At 46.2% G+C, this 23,648-nt stretch overlaps 1 protein-coding gene across 1 annotated transcript in view; it reads left to right on the plus strand.

Annotated features, from left to right (window-relative positions):
- Window positions 1-23,648, plus strand: part of USP4 (ubiquitin specific peptidase 4) — a 742,179-nt gene that overhangs the window by 606,522 nt on the left and 112,009 nt on the right. The window contains exon 18 of the mRNA XM_078661202.1: window positions 2,357-2,475. Within this exon, the coding sequence (XP_078517328.1) occupies window positions 2,357-2,475 (119 nt within the window). The remainder of the gene's footprint in view (window positions 1-2,356; window positions 2,476-23,648) is intronic.

The following is a 23,648-nucleotide window of genomic DNA, read 5'->3' on the forward strand; positions in this document are numbered from 1 at the left end:
TTATCCTTGTAATTACAAAATGAGTTACAATGGTTTCAAAATTAGTCTTTTTCAGTGAACTTTCTCAAGACCTGCTCTTCTTGTTGATATTTCTACGCAGTATTTCTCGCCCCATTTTCTCAAACTGAAGGGAAAACCAGGCTGGAGCATAGAGATAATTTTTTGGCAAGCACAAAAATAACTTAAAAAAAAAAGCGCCCTACAGCTCGCACCTCATCTTCTCTTCCTATTTACCTCCTGACTTCCAAAGCCCCAGTCCTTCACTTCAAGTTTTCTTCTGGAGCTCTCTAAAGAACAGAATAACAAACCTCGCTTGAAGCAACCTTTGAGGTTGCTCCATGAGGTTTCCCTAAAGGTGCGAGGCATGGCCTAATGCCAGGTTTTGCCCATTGAATGCTTGAAGCCCCAAATTGGTTTTCTCCACATAGGTACCCTACAAAGTATGACACTGTCTCACACAGTGGCCTTTCCGTTTACATATTGGGGATTTGTAAATTACATCCTAATGGTCTTTTTCCTGGCATGGCACTTAGTAATTATTAGGGCCTCTTATAAGGGTGTTAAGCCTCAGACGCCCTGGGGAGCATGATACTCGGCCCAACCAGAACCTCCCCTTGAAGGTCCATAGTTTGTTTTCAGCCCTCTTTCAGAGCAGGCAAGGATGGGGTATCTATTTTGGGTCATCTTTCGGCATTTCACGGTAAGTGCCAAGTGAGGTCCTCAGCCTACCCCGCTAAAAGAGCTTTTAGGGCCTTGGACTATTGCCTATGGTGCCTCTTTAGAGGCCAGGATTGAGCTTTTTATGTGGTAGTTCTGGAATTGACCTTGAAGCATCCTGACTGCACTAGTTGTCTTAAAGTTGCATAGTAAATTGTTCCAGTGGCACCTTTCATTACTATGTGCCAGTATTGGACAAAGGTAGTTGTCTAAGTGCTGGTCTTTTGCTAGGATATCCTTTGGAGCTTACACTAGACTTGATTCCACCGATCTCCTACAGAGGTTATTTGCACCTGGGCCTATTTGTTGGGAGATTCATGCACAAGGTTTTTCCCTTTGATGTACTATTTTAGTTTGAGGCCACATTTACACTTCACCCTTCCTTAACCATCTGGTTGCTGTGACTCTTGGACTTTACAAAGGACATTGTTTCCTCTTCTGGGTATCTATGTAGGCCACACAGGTTGCATGTTAATGCTGCCTGTAAACCACCTGGTCCCAAGTTGTCTTGTACTAGGACTATTGGAATAGCTCAGCTAATGATCCACCTATCACAAAATAATTAACTACGAGGTATTAATTTGGTGCAATGTTATCCCAAAGCATTTAATTTATTTTACCTTGATTTCATGCATATTCAAAAATCCATACTCCATAAACCATACAGTGCTCAACACAGCATTTAAACTCAAACTGTTTTTTGCCTTGATGCTTCTTTGAGAGCCCTTTTGCACAATCATAGGCCTTAGAAGTAGTGCATGCTTCTTACCCTTAAGGTCTCTTTGCTGGTTTCTCAAAGGAGTGACTCAAGTGACTTTTTTAGGGATTTTCCTGAGGAGTCCCGTGTTTTGGTTCCTCTACCTATGAAGCTCGACAGTCGCGCTTTTTGGATCTTAGTCTGTTCTATCTTAATTTGTGTCTTTGTTTATTGTACGATTGCTCCCCATTCCATGTCACTTTAAGTTGCCTTGTACCTGCTTCACTTGTGATTGCTTGTCTGTTTGGTATTCTTGTTCTGTGCTGTATTCATGACCATAATCATCAGCTCGCAATTTTGCATGTTTAGCTATTGCCTGTTAAAAATCTTTCTTTCAAGAGCTGTTATATTCCTGACTTTTCCTTGTGAGCACCATGATAGTATTACTTTTCTTTCTGATCTTTATTATTTAGAGAAAAATGTTGTTGATATATATTGATTATTTTTCTGACTTTTCTTTGCCATGTATATTGCATAAAGCTGGGGTTTAGTGTTCGAATATCTTTTTTATCCAAGTAATATATTCAAAGAAAAATCTAGGTATTAACCCGGAAAGTTTGAGCTAGCAGACTAAACATCTGTCTACATTCTTTGCTTACTCGTGCCAGAGATGAGCGCCAAGACTCTCCAATTTAAGTTCTCCTTTACACCCAAGATTGCTCTGGTAGCTAAAAGGAATGAACATAATGATGATTTGTTGCTCATTTATGTCTTCATTGGATTGTTCACTCATTGAAACAGTGATTTTGTTTTTGTGCAAGTGGTCATGAAATGTCCAAATATATGGTAAAAATTACTGACATCTAAGTGTTAAAGTTCTGACATCCAACATCTTTAGCTTTTGCTTTAATGTGTTCATTTTGTTTTCTTACCTTTATGTAGGCACATGACAAACATGAAAGCATGCTGAAATCCTTGAATAAGAGACAGTCCCTGGTGGCACTAGAAGATTGTATAGAAATGTTTACCACCATGGAGACACTCGGGGAGCATGACCCCTGGTAAGTCATCTTAGTGCAAGAGTTACCTTTAAATTTACAGAGGCTCTATTTGTTTACTCAAGAAACTTTGTATCTGTCATAGATTCACATGATTGAAACATTCCCGGGTGTCGATGTCATAGTCCCTCAGTAACTTTTCTTCTGATCAAATCTTCTAACGTCCGAGTCCTCACTGTTTGAATACTTGCTCAGGCGGAAGACTAGATCGCATCGTTTTTAGCAGTCTCCCTGCGTGCCAGCATGTGTGTTGATATCAGTTCTTTCCTTTTTACAGCAACAGACACGGAGCTACCCCTCGTCTCATTGAGACACTAAATTGCACTATTCTTTAGTGGGCAAGGGACTTATGTCACCTCTCAAGTCTACAGGGTTTAAACCCTGTGGGGATGTCTGACTGACCCACATGTGGTTTGCCTGTAGTGTCTGGGGTCCGACCACAATTTGAAGGCCTGCAGTGACCGAATCTTAATGCACCTCCAGGCCACTCAAGATCAGGAAGCTAAGCACTTCATATCGAAGGACAGCAAGACATCCTGCTGGGATTTAGAAAATCCCAAAAAGCTCTTGAAATATAAGCAGAACTTGACCCCATCCCACCACTCAGTATCCCAAGAAGGCACGAGGGGGTTCATCGTGGCTCCAGGTTGCACTCCCAAAGTTTGTTTCCAGTCCTGTCAGCAAAACTGCAGCAAATCGAGAAATTCTACAATGCCATGCTGCACCTTTTTGAAACATTATTGCCCTTTTGGCACGCCTGCAGATCCCCAGGAGCGTAGAGGCCTCCCATCTGGGTTTCTAACAGCGGGTCCCCACACTGCTCTAGTTGGGCCCTCTAGATCCACTCGGGACAGACTTCAGTACCGGTTTCCTCCCTGGCTGCACAACCCAAGCAGAAGGCGATCCCCCACTTAACTATCCTTATTTAAGTACAGACATAAACAACTAAGCTTTCAAAGGGAACAATAGGTACAGGGATGAGAACAAGACAAAGCCTCACAAACTTATTCGCAAAAGCCTGCTGCTTCTTGGTCACTCTCTGCATCACTGAAGACCATCGTCCTCATATTAAAAGTACTGAGAAAGTCCGAACCCAAAGGATATCCTGGATCAAGAAGCAAAACTCTGCTTCGCGACACACTGCAAGCCTCCATGGCTGTGACCAGTCAAAGTTGAGGGGATGGTCCCGAAGTAGTTCCTGCGGCACATCTTTCTCACTGTCGGAGTCTTTGGCTAAGTCGAAGAAGAAGCTCTGAGCGAACTCCTTCTCGAGCTCAGCCGAGGCTGTACTCCAAGCCAGTCGGGGCACAGCTTTTTGCCATCCTTCCGAATCTGCCTCTACTGCGCAGCCGTCTACAAACACTACACCAAATCTGTATGCTTTAAACATCGCTCTTCCTTCCTGATACAGTAAGTGGGAATGCTTCAACGCGTGAGTACGCAGCAGTATGCTGACCTGCCGACCGAGTAGTGGAGTGATCAGAGGGAGAGGCTGAGCCACATTTCTGGATCCAGAACTGTTGTCCGCTGACCCCAGTCCTCCTCTCTTTTAGCCAAGCCTGCTGTCTGTCTGGCATATTCTGTATTTGCTTATCGAGCTGCAGTAGATGCCTTGATGTAGTAATCTGCGAGGAGTCGCTGTACGGAGACAGTGTTAGCAGTACAATGCTGGTGAAAAGCTCAAGGATAAGGTAAAAGGCTGTATTTTGCACCAGTGCTGCCCTGCTTATATTTGGCTATTTTCCTTCTTTTTGCACGCTTCTCGAGGCACCCACCAGGTGTGGATTACTGCCGCTGCAGTGGGTGAGCGTGGGGTTAATTGCCGGAGGCATAGAAGGTTGGGCTCTCGTGGTGCACAGACTGACGTCCTATATGCTGGTGCCGCTTGTGCCTGGGGTTCCTCCCAGGCCCCTGCCTGAGCGCATCAAGGAGTTTGGTAGGATTCGCTCCGAAGTGTAACATGCATCGAGTTACAGCACCTGATCTTGGAGATTCAGGTTAATTCCAGGAAGGCTGCCAATGCTAGGCTCCACAAACGTCCCTGCCCCAAAAAAGTCAAAGGAGCCTTTAAGGAGGAGGACTAATAGAGCGCAAGTATAACATAGGCAACACTTTTGGAGGCCTCAAAATAGGGCAGTTAACAAAATAACTTTTATAAAATATTCTGTCTATAATCACTCAGAGACTTCACAATTTTATTTTCTGTAGAAAACAATGGTGTTCCATCCATGGAAACTAAAATGTCTAAAAGCTGATGGTAAGATTCTCCAAGTTTATGGTTGAGGTTGCCCAAGAAAACTGCCTAGCTGCAAGTGGCAGATAGCTTTTCTTCTGAACATAAAGGATAAAAACTGCAGGCCCACTTATCACTTTTCATTGATGATTCATGTGCCAACAAGGGGTGTTGTTTTAAAATTAATTGATATAAGATGTCCAAGTCTTACGGATACCTTAATCGCTGCTATATCTCTTAGTGTCTGAGCACTGTTGCTGTTAGGCTTAATTATATTTTAATATGCAATTTAATATAGATTTGTCTTTATATTGGCAAATTAACAAATGGGACGCTACTGTTTCAATCTATTTCGAATTGTTTTTAATTCACTATCAAATAAGCCAGTCTCCCTTTCTGGTCCTACCATGGAGGAAAGTGCATCTCTTGCGGTAGGTATCAGGAGCACTGCAGGGGTCCTTGACATGTAGCTCTGGACCATGGCAGCTAAAACCAACATCCTTACGGACGTACTTCAGCCTTGCCAGGCACCTGATAAGCCCTTTAAGATGAGGCTCTTACAGATGGTCACTTGGGCAAAACCATGTTCTAATATTCCAGTCAACAGACATAGCTTGTTGCCACATACCAGTTCCAGGTGATCCTGAATTTCTCACGAAGCATCCAAGGCCAGAGAGATTGGCCAAACTATTGAAGACGGCGAATATGCAGCGGAATTTATTATCCAATCTGGCCTGGATACAACCGATTTCTCAGGTCAGACAATTGACATGAGTGTGGTGTTTCGGCGCCATGCCTGAATGTGGTGTATAGCCTTCTCAGGGGTTGTAGAGGCATCTTTGATGGATATGCCATTTGATGGAGCTTACCTCTTTGAGAAGGCAGATGGGCTTTAGAGTGTTTCAAAGAGTCAAGCCACAGCTTGTTCTTTGAGCCCTTCTACACCCCCAATAATTTTAGCTTTTTCAAGAATAATATGGGGTATGGCATATCGGCCATGTCAGATTCAACTGACACGCCAACCCTCCCAGCCCTTTTGTGGTTGGGGCCATAGATCTCAGAGACATCCCCCCCGGACAACAGATCCAACTCAGTCACCGTCTTCCTTGGCAATAGTTTCAAACCACTTTGTGTAATTTTCGGCACACTGCCACCCTGTGTGGCAATAGCCACCATTAGCCTTCAGGGTGGCAAGACATTACTTCCAACAAATGGGTCCTCCCGTTTCTTTCTACCACGTCACACCTTCGACCTCCATTAGGACATGTCTGATTTGAAGCAGGAAGTGTAGGTCCTTTTGGCCAAAGGGTCCACAAAGAGGTTTCTAACGTCAGAGCAGGAACTGGTTGTTACTCACTCTACTTTTGAATGGAAGCTTTTATCCTAATTTAGATCTTCACTCTCTCTCTATGCCATCCTGCAAAAGTTCATATTCAAGCTACTCAAGCAAGCCCAGGTTCTATCTGACCTGTATTCTGGCAACTGGATGGTGCTAGCGTTGAACCTGCAGGATGCTTAATATCATATCCCTTTCCTGCAGACCCACAGATGTTCTCTGCATTTCACAGTGGGCCAGGAAAACATTTTCAGTTTGCAGTGCTTTCCTTTGGCCTCACCTGTGCCCCTCGGATGTTCATGAAAGTGACGGTGGTGGTTGCAGCACATTTTCGGGGATTCGGTGTTCCAGTCTTTCCCTACTTTGACATTTGACTGTTAAAGGCGCACTCGCCTCAGGCAGTCGTAGGTCACACCTGATGGTGATGAGCCTTCTAGCATCGTTAGGGTTCGCTGTCATGTCAGTCAAATTAGACTCTTCTGAATTAGCCATTCGTGAAACAGTGCTTTATTTCATGCCTCCCATCTCCCCCACCCGCACAGCAGGCAGTCCAGGACATTCAGGCTGTGATCTCAATGTTTCACCCTCTATCCTGGATTTAAGTGAGGCTAACTCTGAGGCTACTTGGACTGTGGCCTCCTGCATTGTGCTGATTGAACACGCCAGATGGCATGTGCAGGCACTACAATGGGGTTTGAAGTCCCAATGAGCACATGCCCAAGGAACCTATCTGGTACCATCCAGATTTAGCAGGAGACTGCAAAAGATTTCGGTGGTGGCACTGTTTCTGGTGAATACCTCTAACCACAGATTCCTTACTTTTAGAATATCCCCAGACGCAGGTCTGGATCTGGAAGATTTTTCAGTATAGACCCTCTGTGCCAATAGGTTGTGTCATACTGCTCTAAGTCAACTCTGCCTTGCCCCAGAAGTGACTACCAGTGCATATATAGGTGTCACCCAAGCACTCTGACGTTGGTTCCTTTATTTTTGCACCTTCCTACAGGGATCCAGAGCTCAATCCTATTATTTCTCATTAGTTGCGGAGTCTTCCACATTTTCAGTTGCGCAAAGGAATATGTTCCCTCCTAAAACTAAAGGTGTTAAATCTTGTAGGGGCGGCCTCAAACAAATGTTTGTGAAGAATCACAATGAGGTGTGCCTCTGGTGTTGCACATGTGTAGTGTGTGCTGATGAAACCGAAGGTGTTCCAGACCCTGAAGCCAAGCTATATGTCACTGAACATTGACAGAAGTAGCTCAAAGGCTGTTCCCACTTGAAGTCGAGGACTAAGACCCACTTTGGGGGCCTGTCCCACAATAAATCTTTGTCACGATGTAAGTCGAAGTAAAAAAAGAAGCGCATGAAGTTAAAGACTGCCTCATCCAAGCCTTGCCGCTCTATCTGAGAAGTCAAAAGAATGTCATGGTGCTCCCAAGTCTTGCTTTCAGTTCCCTAAGGAACTGATGCAGCAGCTGATTTCAATGCACCCTGAAGTACCAAAGAGACCATGCTTTACATTTTCAGCACTTTACCAGCTAACTCGTGCACACCTTGGGGCCGATGAATCCACAGAGATGTCCAGCTGAAGTACCTCCAATGGGTTTCCCCTAAGCACAGGCTATGCCTCATGAAGTCGCTTGGGGTTTAGCTCAGAGTCAATTTTACACCTGGAACCACATCTATGACTGGTGCCAGACACCACTAACTGACGTCGAGCACATAGTTCTGTTAGACTCCAAAGGTAATATCGATCTTGGCAAGCAGTATGTGTAAGTTCAGTTCATATGCAACTATCCCCCGTTCCCTCTGACTCAGACAAGACACTACTTTTGCCTATAGGCTGGCCTCTAGTATTCTATCAAACCTTTATATTAGATTGTGACCGAAGCCAAGAAGGTTTTGATTTATATTGGAGACAGCCTACAATATGACCACATCGACCTCCCCCAACCCCCGGTTCTTCCATAGAAGAGTCTGCTTCCTTTATCATGGTATTTAGAAAGGAAGCCGAAGTGCTAGATTTACAAAAATCTTCAGTCAAAGTAAAGACTGATGCCCTCACAGACAGGTTCTCTGGTTTGCAGACTAACTGGCACTTTTATGGGCACTTGGCCCAAACCTTGCTCTTGTCCACCAGTGAACCGACAAGTGTCACGTCACCGTAGGCCATCTCCCCCATGATCTTGCCTTTCTCGTGCAGCATCTTACTCCTGAGAGCGTGGTGGTAGGTGCATCAACTGCAGAGTTCTCCCCAATTCCTTCCATACAACTCTGCTGGATAGAGAATAGAAAAGAATGTCAGATTCCTCACTTTTAAAATAGATACCAAATTAGTACCTTCTTAAGGCAGATACAGTAGGGCGTGAACTCGGGTCAAAAAGACCTGCAGGATCGAAGGAGCAATGAGTCTTTTCAGTTGAACCTTGCTAGCAAGGCAGTAGTGCTTTGTGAACATGTGCACCAATGCCCATGTCGCAGTTTGGCAGTTATCAGGGCTAGGCACTCCACGTCCCAGCGTAATGGTAGTAGCCTAAGGCCTGGTTAAATGGTGACTCAGTCCTTCCAGGGGCTGCTTATTGGCCAGTGCATAGCCAGTGGTAATGTGAGGACTAGCCACCTCTGCAATCTCCTTTAGTGCACAGTCTTGCCCTTCTTTGTCCCAGAGCACCCCGCAAAAAGCTTATAGTTTACCTGATAGTCCATGATCTGATTGATGTAAAAGTTCAAAGCTCTTATGATATTCAACTGATGAAGTCTCTCGATTTCCATGGAGTAACGTGGGGTAAAGAACGTTGAGAGCATGATGGATTATCCAATGTGAAAAGGAATCATGACTTTTGACAAGCAGGCCGCCCGAGTCTTCAGCACCAGTTTTTTTGGAAAAGAGGTGGTATAGTGCTTCTGCACCAACAGTGCCTGAGCTTACTCGTGCAACAAACTAAAATGGTTTCAATGAGGAATATAGTCTTTAAAGCTAGAAGAACCATGAGCAGCTGTGCATCGGCTCAAAGGTCTTCAACATTAGAATTGTCAAGTTAAAGCCCCGCTGTGGTATCACAAATTTGGTGGAAGGGAACATGTGTGTCAAACCCCTAATGAACTTCATCACACCAAGTGATTTAAATAAGGACTGCTGGTCTTCTAACTATAAAGAGTCTCAAAGGACTGACAGCCTTTTATTTTTGCAGTTTTATATAGCACTATCTCGTCCCAATGACTTGAAAGTAGTATACATGAACACCTGTTACATTCCACACGGGCAGGTTAATATTTTGGGCTTTGAATGATGAAGTGATTTGTCCTGAATCACAGGTTGTTGAGCCAACGCCGGGACTCGAACCTACCTCCCCAGTTCAGAAGTCGGCAGCTTTACCCATAACGCCACATCCTTTCCACCTTTAATAGTACCCATTGCAAGGCCTTGCTGGACCAATGACAAAAACAAATGGTAAACCATCCAACAGTTTGACATAGGTCTGTTTTGGGGCTCCACAACAGTTCACAAATTTCTCCCTTCTCCCTGTGTAAATGGGCTTCGTGGAAGGGCGCCTCGCGGCAAGGATCATATCTACCACTTCCAGTACAGGTCAAATCAGTTAACTTCATGCTTGGAGGTATACATTGTGCAGGTTCGGATGAAGGACCCTCTCCTGCTGCTGTGACAGAAGATCTTCCAGAAGTGGCAGCCTGATCAGATAGCAGATGCTCCTTCCCAGATGGCGACCAAGTTCATCTTTTGTGAACACCCAAAGGCACTAGTGAGGCTGAAGGGGGAGTACGTCAAATAAAGTGCTACTGGTCTACTTGAACCATAGGTAACACTTCAGGGACTTCAAGATAGGGGTATATGAAAATATTCATCCTTCAAGTCCAAAGCCACCATCCAGGGCCCGGATCCATGGCAGACAGAACACGGGCCAGTGTGAGAATTTAAAATGTGTCCTTCCATAGGAAGGCATTCACGGGGTGAACATCTAAGATAGGCTAAAACCCTCCAATCTATCCTTATTTCAGAGTTTAGAACCCTCTTGGGCTCCTTCGGAGAATAAAACTCAAATCCTCTGCACGTGAATGGGCAAGTACTCCTCTGAGAGCCATTCTAGTGTGGGACTTAGTTGTGGTGGGGGAGAAAGAAAGGTTAGGGATAACCATGCTGAACCTTCTGCAGGAGCCATCTGTCAGATGTGATGGATCGCCACCCTGAATAAAGTACTGGATGGTGCCTCCCACAGGGTGGTTGTGCACCATTAATGGCCTACTGAAGCCGCTTGTTGGTTGTTGCGGAAAGGGGGGAAGACTGGAAGGACTGATGCCCATGAGGACTTGTGTGGCCTGCCAGCTCCATGTCCACGGCCTCAAAAGGATTGGTGACTGCAGTCGGGGCTGGAGAGCCTAGTATTGCCTGTACGCCACCCCTCTTGAGTATCCTCACCGCTTCCTAAACTGGTGAATAAACTGTTGGCAGGGGCTGTAAGGCCCAGAGAGCCAGAGCATGCCATGGCTCTGCTCCCCTTGAAACATTCCAGGACCGAATCGGCTTTGTCGCCAATAGGCATGAGCCATTGAAATACATCTCTATAATGGAGGACTATGCATGTCCTGGAAAACTTGTGAAATGCATCCATGCATAGTGATGGAGCACTACATTAGTGCCAGCTGCCCATCCCAGAGAATCAGTAGTATCGGGGTCAGCTCGAATCGTGTTTGTCCAGATTCTGACCATCTTGAATGGTTTGAGCCAGAGGTCCGAAGTTCTTTTGGAACCGCTGGCAGGACCTTGCTGGCTATGTCATAGTGTGTGAGTGTATCAATACCATAAACAAATAACATTGATTGACCTCAGTGCTGGGCTAGTTGAAGCGAACATTAGTTTTCTGAATGCCTCGATCCTCTTAGTCTCCCTGCCCGGTGGGGTTGTAGGAATTAACTGGTGTTCACCTTGCTGATGAAAGCTTAGACTTGGAGTTGGAGGTTTTGTAAGAAAATCAGGATTACCAGACGAAAGTCTGTGGTGTATGACCACTTGCCTGCAGAACGGAGGGCAAGAACTGGGCTTATTTCAAGTGCCCAATAAGGTGCAAGGAAGGGCTCCATTGAACTGAAGCAAGGGCTTCAACGAGGCTGGTCTAGATTGCAGATTTTTTGTTAGAACATTTGTCTTGAATTTTAAAAGAAAGCTGTTGTTGCTCCAAGACCTCCACTACCCATTGATTTACCACATCAAAGGAAGCACTTCCATTGGAGGTCCAGAAGGTGAATTCTGATAGACTTCGAACTGCAGATTTCTCACCTTCGATTACTCCCCAGGTGTCAGACTTTCCCTGAAAAATCTTGAGCAGTACCTCTAAACGCCGATAAGTCGCGTCTAACAGGTCTGCATTGATGTCATCCTCCAAAAATGAAGTTGTGGTGGCAAATATGCGACAACCCGGCACAGTGACATCCGTTCCTTTCTTCCTGTGACAACAGTGCGGATCTGGAGAGCTACCTTGGTTACTTTTTGATTGCTTTTTTCTACATTTTGTCAGCCCCCATTTTTGAGCAATTGCTCCCAGTGTGCTAGGAACATGACCCCATCAAACCTTTGGGGCTTAAGTCTTGCAGGGGATGTCACAGACAGATGTCTGTATCTGACCTTCACGTGGATTGTCTCTTGTGCGTGGGGTCGAGCCTGGACTCCAATTCCACAGCATCTGCAAATTACCGCACCACCAAGTCTATTTGCAAGCATCTATGAAGCTCCTGGCAGCATGGCTGTAGAATGATCTGCTGCGTTCTTGGTTCAGCATACAATAGCCTTCCCGCTCCAACACTTCTTCATCTAAGTCCAAAAAGAAATCTAAGCGTTCTTCAGTTTCCCAGTTTAAAACGTTGTACTTCAAGGCCCCTCTTCATTCACTCCACCTGCAGAGTCGAAATCCTGGCCCGGTCCTAGAGCAACTCCCACCCAGTTAAAAGTATTGTGTGACGCCATGCACACCATCTTTGGGCCGACTCCCTCTGGGGCACCATCAAGCCACACACAGCCGCAAGCTGCCTGGATGCCTTCTGTGCCCTATGGATCTGTCCCCAGATCCGTTTTGATACCGCCACAGTTGCGAACAGCCACAGTCCCTCCAGTTCCAACCCAGACACCACTGGTGTTGCTGGTTGACAAACTCATCCATATCTCCTACACAGAATCCGTGCTGCACCAGCGCCGCTCGACGTCAACACAGGCACCATTCAACCACACCCATCCCTGGACTTGCTGCCTTTGGACAAGCCCTTCCTAACTGAAAAGGGTTATGAAGAAGAGGGGAATGGCCCCTTTTTAGGATGATCCTGATTAGAAAGAAAACTGGTACGAAGAGCTAAGTGATGCCAGCAGCCTGGACACCTCCCCAGACTCTGACATTCTTTCTCCTCTCCTGTTTCACAGGAAAGCACATCCTTTGTGACCGTGATGCACAGGGCAGCGGAGGTCCTTCACTTACAACTGCCTTTGTTCAAGTTCAAGACCAGAGCTGCTTCACCCAGGGGCAAGCTCTGCTGGGCCTTTGCTTCCTTTCAGTCATAGACTTACTGATGTTCTTCTGGGGGCCTAAGCTAAACATGATTGATGGTCGCCATCGCCCTGCCCCGGGAAACCTAGCCTTCCTCTCCCAGGATCCCTCCTTTAAGACCCTTGTGGTGCAAGCTTCAACAGCCAACGTCAATCAAAATAGATTCCCTTCCACCCCAACGGATAAGGATTCCAAGATGCTGGATACCTTTGGGAAGCAAATTGAGTGCTCCGCCAGCTTGATTTTTCGGTCGCTGAATACCACGTCTCTTGGCCCAATACTCCCATACCTTATGGAGTTTAGGTGCACAGCTGCACCCCATGCTTCCTGAAGAAGGCCGTGCCAACCTTAACAAAGCTCTGGTGGATGGCTGGCACACAGCAAGGTTCGCCATCATGTGTGAGCCGAACACAACGCACTCCCTGGGCAGGGCCATGACCTCTGTGGTGGTGCTCCATTGCCACACCTGATTGTGGTCCTCTGGGATTTAGGAGGGATATTAAATCATCTCAAATTGGCATGCCATGCTTGTTTGAGGACAAACCCAATACAGCGCATGTAGTGACTGAGCTATTTTATGGTTAAAGGGCCCGATTTTGACCCTTGCCCACCACCATCTCAGTATTTTTTGGCCTAATATAGTCATGTGTAGGCCTGTTTCTGACTTTGTCTTGCATAACGGCAGTGCTGACTATTGCCTTTGACATGCTCTCATCTCATCTTGCTTTGCAATTTATACTGTCACATAACATGGTAATGTGTAGGCCTGCCACACTACAAAGTAGGGTTTGATTATGTACCTTTCTGTTTCTGACTTTATCTTGCTTAATGGCAAGGCTTGCATATTGTATTTGGCATAATCTTATGCCATCTTGCATACTAATTTTCACTCTTTGCGGGAGTAGTGGCCTATGCTTAAGCGACTCCATTTTCTGAGCTGTCTCCATCTTCTGAGCCTTTCTAGGTGAGAAGTTATGTTTTGCTTTCACTTGTTTTCTGCACTCTGCATGCTGGTAGAAACCGGTTCTTATCGGAGGAATATACAGGCTCTGTCTTGAAGTCATAGCAAAGGCCTGATCAACCGATGCTGTGGCCTTGGTGAGGAGTGGTACGGAATCTGATGAGAGAGAGAGGGGGCAAGGCTTGCTAGAAGCTTCGTCCTACGTTTTCACTTCTACTAAAGGAGCTGTCTGAGACCTAATCTCTGGTAGTTCATCACAGTACAGACATGTAGCTGTGACGGTGGAGCAGAGAATCCTGTTTTGGCTGGAGAAATGGACTCTCCTCTGGCGAAGTGGAAATGGGATGTGTAGAAACTTAGTGAGGTGTTACACGAACTCTTATTTTCTAACTGTTCTTATCTAACTATCTTCTCCTATTTTCAGGTTCCTTATATTTGTATACATATAAGTTCTATTTTTATGTTATTCTTATTGCATTTAGTGATCATATAATTGGTAGTTTGAAGTTGGTGCTGTAAGTGATATAGATGGCCTATCGTGACATAGTAGTGATTTCTTCCTTTTGTCCTTCTATCATTGTGTAATAAAGAAACCCAGAGCATATAATTATTTGTCTGTGTTCCTTGGGACGGGAGGTCGGGGCCCTTCTGACCCAAATGCTGTAGCACCGGAAGGATGGTAAGTTTCCCTTCCTGCAGGCAATTGTTGAGAGAGGGAAGTCCCGCTCTCATCCAGGGAAGCCTAAAGTGGTAAGTATTCTACCCCGAGGCATTGTAAGGAGTGTGCGTTGTTTTAGTTTCACCAGGGTGGGCTTTGTTTCGCATTGTTGTTACCCTGAGGCCCTTGGTATTGTGTTGTGTTTTCGTACCCTGGGGTACGTTGTTACCTTGTGGCCCTTGGTTTCTTGCGTTGTTTTACCGAGTGACGCTGTTTTCCCGGGTTGTTATTATTGTCGTCACTGGTATTGTTTCTTGCGTTGTTGTCGCCAGTTGGCGTTGTTATTCGCAAGCTCCTCTGCAATAGCCATATATATCTTTAGTTAGTTGTTAGTATTATTCATTTCTTGGGTAAGTATATATGAAGTAGTGTGTCCTTTTGAGTCCCAAGAAGGGATAAGGTCGTATGCCCTGGTGATTGGCAGAATTATCAGGTCATTACAAGCGCACAAGTGTTTTCATTAAAGTGGAGTGACTGCCAGGTCCCTTGGCCTCCCTGGGCTTTCCGATCACAGCAGCAGGCCTTTTGCCCCTTCCACTGTCTGGGCAACTATGGGCATCCACAGTGCCAGCTTTACACCCCAGCCCAGCAGGCTGCCCAGGCTTTTTGTGGCTAGGGTCATGAATCCCAAAAAGGACATGGGAGACATGCCCAGCGTGCAGTCCAGTTCCCCGCCCAACCAGCTGCCAAAGCAGCTTTCGCAAGTAATCCAACCAACAGTCATCCTGTTGGCAGAGGGATCCGGCACCACTTTCCCCAATGGACCAGCATAACCACTAGTGACTAGTATGTGGAAGCAAAACTTTTGCATGCTTCTTAGAAGCAGTTCAGTATACAAGTTATATGGCTTCAGTGTTCATTTATTTACATGTGATTGTCAGTTGTAGGCTGGTGTATAGTGATTCTACTCCGAGTAATCAGCAAGTTGAAGCGTTGCTCTGGCTAATAGTATATGTTGCATTATTTGAATGCTATTTGTTTGCAAATTCTTCCATTATGGCAAAGGAACAGTATCTAGTGAAGGCATACATGTTACCTCAACTGCAGGCAATTCCTATCCCTGCTCCATATTGTGGTGCTGTAAATTGGCAGCCAAAGATTTATGATGCACAGGTTTGGCCAACTTGTCCCAAGACCGATGTAAATTTGAAGGCTTGTTGTCCTTGACCTCAGACAATATGTCCTAGGGTGTTGGACCATTTTGATCTCCAACAGGCAGCCAATCATTTCTAAAGGTCTGGGAGACACTTTTATAATAGAAGGAATTTTTGACTCTATAGTAAGATTTTCTTTTTCCTTTGATATTCTTGACATACAGGGTTCTGCCTGATCGGCATTACCTGTCTTCTGGAGAGAATGTTCTTGTGGTATCAGTTATTTAGGATACCTTTTGACAGGCAGCTTTTTCATACAGCAAATCACCTACAGTGTTGTGTTGGTGGCAGAGTGCGTCCTTTTTAGTTCTTGCCTAGCGTTGCAGCAAGCATGCTTTTTACGCTCTGCGAGGGCTATTGGGATCAAGGAGATTTCAGAAGGGGACCTGAAGCCCCACCCATCATTTTCATTGGTTGCGTCAGCGTTTGGCTTCCCATCAAAAAGGATGCTTCTTAGTTACCACCCTGTTTCTCTTTTGGACTGCCCATCCGGACTGGGTTGTTAGCTTCACGCTGTCGCGGAACTGCATGTCACTCTCTGCCCAACTGTCCCAGCTCCCTCTGCCATGCCTCATGCCCTGCCAGCCTTAAAGGTGACTATCTGCACTGCACCACCTGCGCAACAACCCTCACCCCCCCCCCCGCATTCCCGACCGCACCGGCTCACCCCACACGCCCATATGCTAATCCTTATTCCTTTCCCGCAACACTGGACCGCAGCAACAGCCCTGTGTATCCCCACTGCCTCGCGCCACAAGTGCCCCCACTCCTTCCCAAAGGTGCCTGTCTGCTCCCCAACTACCCACGCAAACCACCTCCAGCCTCCCCTGCATTCCACATGCACCATGCTCCTTCATCCCTCCCTGGCCAAGCTCTTCTGAGCGCCACCTTAGACACTATGGTTATATGAGACCTTGACCCATCGTACCCCCGCACTACGCATCACTGTTCTCACCATGATGCGCCCTATAATGCCTGGAACCGCAACTACCCTGCTCCCCCCCCCCCTTCCAGATGCAGGGGACCGCCCAATGGATCCTGACCGGTCAGACTCCATTCTTATCATGCAAAACCTCCTCCTTGGCAACCTGGTTCCTTACCTTAGCCTTGTAATTGGATCCTAACTGCCCTGTCTTAAGCTGGTGAAATGAGGGCCCCTATGCTCCTTCCCCCGCTCCGTCTCCCTCCAACCCGCCCCGACACTGAAGTGTCTTATGCTGCATCCCCCCCGGACCAACACCTTCCCAGCGGTACTCTGGGAGACACATCACCGCCCTGGCTCACAGGATGTTGAGCCTCGCCGAGATTCAGACTCCACTCCCCTGCTCCATAGCAGGCCGGTCCAAGCCTCGACCCCCCCTCCCAACTACCCTTTCTACCTTGCCATCCACTGCTTTTGTCCTGCACAAAAACCCATCGCTTCTGCGCCCACCCCACAACATGAACAAAATGGGCCTCCTGCATCCCCTCTCGCCGCTCCCCACGCCGATACTCTGTGCATAACCCCCATGCCAAAAACCCTGCTCGTGATCGCCTGAGGACATTAACCCATTTGCCCAGGATCACCGCATGTCAAGCCAAACTTCAGTCGGCCGGTCTGCCCATAAGACCACATTGCTCCCCCCTCTGGTCTCCGCCACTGCCCACTGTGGTCCATTGGGCCCCACCGACCACTCTTAAACATATACCGAACCTCCCACATGCCGAAAGGCCCCCACGAGCACCATCCCTACCCCCAAGCCTCCCCCCCCCAGGCACCGCACTGGGCAAAGACCATTATACCCCCTCCCATATCCGCATTGGTGCCCCCGTTGCCATCCACAGGCACTTCACCGCTCTACACCATCCTCATCCCCACTGTATACCCTGCGAGTCGCTGCATGTTGGCGGCCAAAGCCCCTCACCTATCCCTCGCCAACAAATGGCACCCGAATCCCTGCTGTGCCACTCCCTCCACTCTGCCCATTTGCAACCACCCTCAACCCAGCCCACCCCCAGAACAACACACATGTCCATCCAATTCCCTGATTTGACTCAAACCAGGCGCGGGACACGTTGTTACCTCGCTTAATGAAGCCCTCATTTCCACTTATACTTCTCCATTGTCTGCAGTGCTATAAAATCCTCTCGATTCTGTACAAGTACATACGCATTGTGGTATACTTTATTACTTTCATTGTACATTAAACGCAGTTAGCGTGTCAGCAATTCCGTGCTCCCTGGCGTCATCGCGTTACTTCTTCTAGTTATGTTCGCTACAGTCTTATGTATTGATGTTCCTTGCCTTCACGTTTTGTTTTTTTGCATGCGCTCGTGGTGACACCCTACATTTCACCCTATCAAAACATTAGCATTCTCACAAACTTAAATAAACTAGGTTGCTGTCTGCGCGTCCTTAATACTGACGGCCCAGCCATAAACCACCTGCCGGCTGCAGTACGCATCTCACCCACCCTTCTGCTTAATGGTGCTTCATCCCTCCCAAGGCACCACTGCTCCCCAAACCCCTGCCAACTCCCCCCCCCCCCCCCCCCCCCCCACACCTCACACTTTGTAGCAGCAGCACCTCTTCTCTTGTAAAATTCCCCAGAGAAAGAGGGCCCTGTGCCAGGCGCCTGTACCTAAATACCCCCACCTCTCTGCCGAATTCCTAAGATTAAATTTATGACTGAGCTGACCCAGCTCTGTGATCTGCTGGCCCAGCTCCTCCATTCCCTTGTCCCCACCCAGTACTGTTTAGGTACTGTTCCTTAGGGGGGCCCAACCAAGGGGCATAATGGGGGGGAGTGGGGGGGGGGGGGGCGGACACTCCTAAGAGCAGCTGAATGAAGATCTCACCACCCACTACCCTGTGACCCCCCTCAGGGGGAAAAGCATCAATATCCCTGGGGCTGAGGGCTGGTCTGCCTCTTAGCTAACATGCAGCCAGGGCCCAGGTGCCAGGCGCTCCTCCTCTTCACACCCCTGCGGGGGAGGACGTCTGCTGAAAGGCAGGGTACTCGCCAAAGTTTCCTGCTCTCTGTTTGTCTCATTACTCCTTCCTGACTTGAGAAGCCAGCATAAGCTCGCGGTTGACCGACATTACCCCACTCACTGCAGTGTGTATTGCTGTGGGTGAAGTGGCCGGGAGGCACGTGTGATTCGTCGGAGACTGCGAAGTGACTGGGGGTTATGTGCGGTGATTATGCGGTGGGTCAAGGAATCTGGTTGTTTGTAGTGGTGTGGCTGTTAACTAACCGGCTGTGTTCAGCCCTGTCAGCTATCGAGTGGCGCGGTGCACTTACCTCTTGGTAGGTGGTGGTCCCTGGTACTCAGAGTGCTGTAATGTCCTTTTTGCAGTGGTACTAATGATAGGTAGCTTTTACGGGAATACTGGTTGGCTCACCGTCATAAACAGTTCGTTATTATGTGGAAACAGTTGGAATAGTCATTGTGGCGAGTGTGGCACGTATGTGTTAGTAGGGTTTCCCTGGAATGGCTTTCCACGAGTGACAGGTGAGGGTGGGTGATGAGCACACAGTGTCAGGGAAGTTGTGAGGGCAGGTCAATAGTAGCTCCTCGAGGTGAGGTGGATAGGCAGAGGCACTGTACTGGCTGGCGAGGTGAGTTGGAGGTGTGTTCTGGTACCTGTGAGTTGTGAGGGGGTTTTGGATAGAGGTTCTGGTAGGCGAAGTGGTTTTGGAGAAGGTTGATGGTTGGGAGGTGTTTAAGGAGAGTTTTGTGTGGCTGGTAGCGGTGAGAGGCCTGCTAATGGTTGGTGGCACTGAACAGCTGCGGGGGTCTTCTGCAGAGTGGTATGAGTGAAAGGTTCTAGGAGGAGTTTTCAGAAATATTCTGGGGGTGAAGTGGTCAGGAAGATGTATTCTGGCAGCGATTGCCTACCACGTGCCCCTCTAGTAATTGGCGGTAATGGACTGTCACCACGCGGTAATCCTCCGGTATGCAAGGGGAATGGGTTGCCGGTGACCAGTGCCAGCAGGGTTAGCATGGCTCGGCAGCGGGGCTAACACGTCCTCCATCCTACCCCGGAGCGGAGGGTGGGCAGAGACCATGGCGGCAGCCATTACCAGCGGGCTGATCCAGCAGAAGCGGCAGGCGCTGGAGCAGCACCTGGACGGGCCCTCGGTGAGTAAGAGGCAGAGCAGCCCCAGCAAGAACCGCGGCCTGTGCAATGGCAACCTGGTGGACATCTTCTCCAAGGTGTGCATCTGCGGGCTCCGCAAGAGGAGGCAAGGTCAGGCTCCCTCCTTACTCCCCTGTCTGTCTGCCAACTCTGGAGATGTTGGACTACAACATCTAGTGAATGCAACACAACGATGCTCTAATATAAATGAACTGACAATAAACTTGGAGAAAACACAGACAATGACAATCAGTAAAAAAAGGAACAAGTCACTCACCTGTATTTGGAATAATGCTCGTATACAGTATATAAGTATCTAGGTGTAAAAATTGATAACAATGGCCAGTTTACTGTACAGAAAATGAGCATCAGAGGCAAAGGCGTTGCCACAGCAATTGCCCTAAAAGCATTAAACAGTAAACTTACTGGCTCATCTCTCCTGCCTCTGATACACTTGATACGATCCAAACTGTTGCCAACAATAACTTATGGGAGCGAAGTACTGAGAGGTTGACTTGCCAAGATCCTGGACAAAACCGTTACAGCTGCGTATAGGATTATTTTTAGCTTGCCTAAACAAACCTCACCGGCTCAATTTAGGCTCAAGTTTGGTGTCCGTAAACAGCTCCTGGTAAGACAGGGGGCATACATAACTGCTTGCAACAAAACGCGCAAAAACAAGCAAGGAACTTTAAATGACTATTTATGGAAGGAATTAGCACAACACCCAGCCTCACCAGCCGCGAGGTACCTTAAAAGGAGCCTGTCGAATCTTAGCTTACATCAGCTTTGGGACACTCCCATAAGCCACATTACGCTTAAAAGATTGGTCAGGAAAACAATTAAACAACTCTCATGGGTTGAAGACAAGGCATCACTTGCAAAAAGGTCACACTGCTGGATGATTCTGAACACGTATTCTACGCAGGCACCACAGAACTACCTTGATTTGGGCTACTCAAATACAGTCAAAATGAAATTTTTAAAGTACAGGCTGGATCTATTACCCTGTATTTGACACCTTCCACACTGGTTAAAGGATAAGGTGGGCTCCCTCTGTCGCTTATGTGGTACGGTGCCTGCAGACATGCCGCATGTGCTGTGTTCCTGTGACAAATTGCTGGAAGAACGAAAGAATTTGCTAAAATTCCATTTTAACCGACGTGGAATTCGCTCACGAAGACAGGCAGTACTTGCCTGCTTTGCACCCGACAATCCTCAGCTGAATTGTAGTCTTGTGAGGTTCATGAAGGCAATGGAAAAGAAAATGCCAAGACTTGACTCTTAACTGTCTTTCAGATATTCTTCGCATCCCACGAATTTCAGCTGAACTATAGTCTTGTGAAGTGCATGAAGGTAGTGGAAAAGAAAATCAGACTGGTTTCGTAATTGTCTTTTGGATAATTTTCATACACCACGATCCTCAGGTGAACTGTAGTCTTGTGAAGTTCATGAAGGTAGAGGAAAATAAACTCCCAAGACTTGATTCTTAATTGTCTTTTAAATAATTTTTATCTATTTTCGGTTGTTTAAAATTGAGATATTATGATTTAATTGGAAAGGAAAAATTGTGTGTGGTGATAAATTGTTTGGTTGTATATAGATTAATTTAAAGGTTGTAGTGATATATTGTTTTTTACATGTAGATATACATTTTAAAGCTTGTATTCCAATGGTTTTAATTAACTATGCAAATAAACTATTACTTACTTATTGATCTCTGGAAATGTGCTGGGCGGGGAGCAGCGCGGCCGCTTCATTCAGTGTTGGTGTCTTTGAGCAGCGTTTAACAAATGGAGGGGGGCGCACATCAACAGGGAGGCATGGAGCGCGGCTCTTCGGCTGTGTGCTTGTGTCTGCGCCCTCTCACTCAGAACTCACGAGAGTCCCTGAAAGCAAGCACACACAACCCGTCATCCATCCACTCACCTTTCAATCTATCTGTCTATCTATCTGTCTATCTATCTATCGATCTCATTTACAGACCCGATTCCTCGTTACTCAGTCAGCGACATTCTATCTATGCACTATAGTTGGTGCCCAGACTACAGAGAGTTAAGTGATCATAGCAACTGGAAAACGCGCTATCAGAGCCGGACACCATAAAATACTCACAAAACTTGTATCTATGACCTTTAAGACTATTTATCTGTCCATCCTCACCCACACATTATTGGGGTACTGTAGGCAGAGCTAGACAAGACAAAAATCACTAGTATCCTGGCATAGGAATCCTAAGAAATTAATGAGTGATTTGTCAAATTTCAATACAGAACGAGTGACCTGGGTGTTTATTACAGTACACGTTGTCGCCCATTCATTGAACAAGAGAAAGCGACCAGTATCAAAAGTGGACTGCCACAGACACACAACACATGCACAACACTTTCACATACATACACATGAGTATCATATGCACATTCATGATTGAACGCTCAAACCATAATATGGAGAATTAGACGAATGAGGCTGAGAGCCGAACTTCTCAGTGAAAGAGCAACACCTGTGTGTTACCTATGTGAGTGGAAGGATAACCACACCTTGAAGAAATGCAACCACAATGAACTGTTTATTTCTCTGTCCGTTCTGTTTCTATAATTTCCTTTTCACTCCCTTTATTCTTGTATTTCCTTCTTTTAGACATAATGTTTCTTTCTATCTTTTAATTCATACATATCTCATTATTTACCTTACCACTTACCTTTTCTTTGTCTTCTTCAATTCGTCTTTTACTTCTCATTTTCCTTCTTCTCTCCCTCATGTTTTTTCTATTTCCTCCTCCCTCTTTCCTTCATTATCTTTTTCTTTTCTCCCTTATTCTGTTCCTTTCGTTCTCATTGCTGTCTCGTTTTCCTCTTTATTTCCTTTTTGTTTCATCCACTGCTTTTTTCTCCCCTTAGCTATTGCCATTTTAAATTACAATGCATTTTAGTTATGTTTAACAAAAAAAAGTCATTTACGTCAAGAGCGCAAAATAATGTCAGTGCGAAACCTATTGCATTGTAAATGCTTGTTTCTCTCTGGGTTGCGTATTTTCACCGAACCTCTCATTTCAGAGTGGTCTTTTGGTGTACGGTGTATACATGATAAAATCTGCTGCTGTGTTTCAATAGGTGTTGTAGGTGCCTGTTGTACAAGGATTTATTTTATGGGATGTTGGTGAACTGCACTTTTAGGTGCATTACCCTTTTTCAATAATATTGAAAAAACATATTTGGAACTGGTTTCTCAATTCTAGTTAGTATTCAGAGTATATATACATGGCTAAATGATGTGTGTCACATATTTTTAAAGTTAAAAAAAAACAAGGGAGGAAAGAAAACCATTTTAATCAAAGATGCAGTCGATTCTCTTTTTTTTTTTAGCTTGTCTTGGTGTTTAAGCTTGTTCAGAGCTCGAAATTCTGTTCAGTCTGTCGGACTATGGCACTGAAGATTCTACGGAGACACACTTTATACATTGTTTTGTTCTGGCAGTAGTTATTAACCATTGAACTCCTGTGAATTTCCGAGTCAATCGGAGTGTCTGACCACACATATATTGTGTGTGTGTGTTTCTAAATATGAATCTTTGTGGCAAGATGTTATACAGTTGGTGCATAAAATGAATATGATTTTTGATTTTGTCCAAACTAAATGATTTATACCAAGATGGTGTTGTAGTTCAGCTTTCTCTTGGGGGAAATTAGTTCTGAAAGTCCTGTTTTGGGATTTTATCAGGACAGTTCTAATTCTGATTATTTATTGTCATGAATAATGCAGACCATATGACTTTTATCATGCATTGACTCTTTTTGGTCGAGCCTGGGCAGTGAATGCGCTGCTCTGCGAGGCATGCTGAATCGAGTTAGGGATTTGAAGCTCCGCCCACTCTCCACCCATATTTTTCATTCTCTTGTGGTGTTCTTTGCAAATGCTGGCTTCTGATTCCTTAATCGCCTGGTTAGTCCCTCCTTAGTACCGCCTTGTCTTCATTTGAAACCTCCCATGGTGAATGGCCCTTTTACTTCTGTTGCGAGACGGTTTGTTTAATTTCGTCTATAAGCACCATTTTCTTTAATGGGGTTTTCCCTACTGCAGGCACAACGTGCTTTCCTTGCATTC

This window comes from Lissotriton helveticus, chromosome 9, assembly GCF_964261635.1.
Source record: "Lissotriton helveticus chromosome 9, aLisHel1.1, whole genome shotgun sequence".
Lineage (NCBI taxonomy): Eukaryota > Metazoa > Chordata > Amphibia > Caudata > Salamandridae > Lissotriton > Lissotriton helveticus.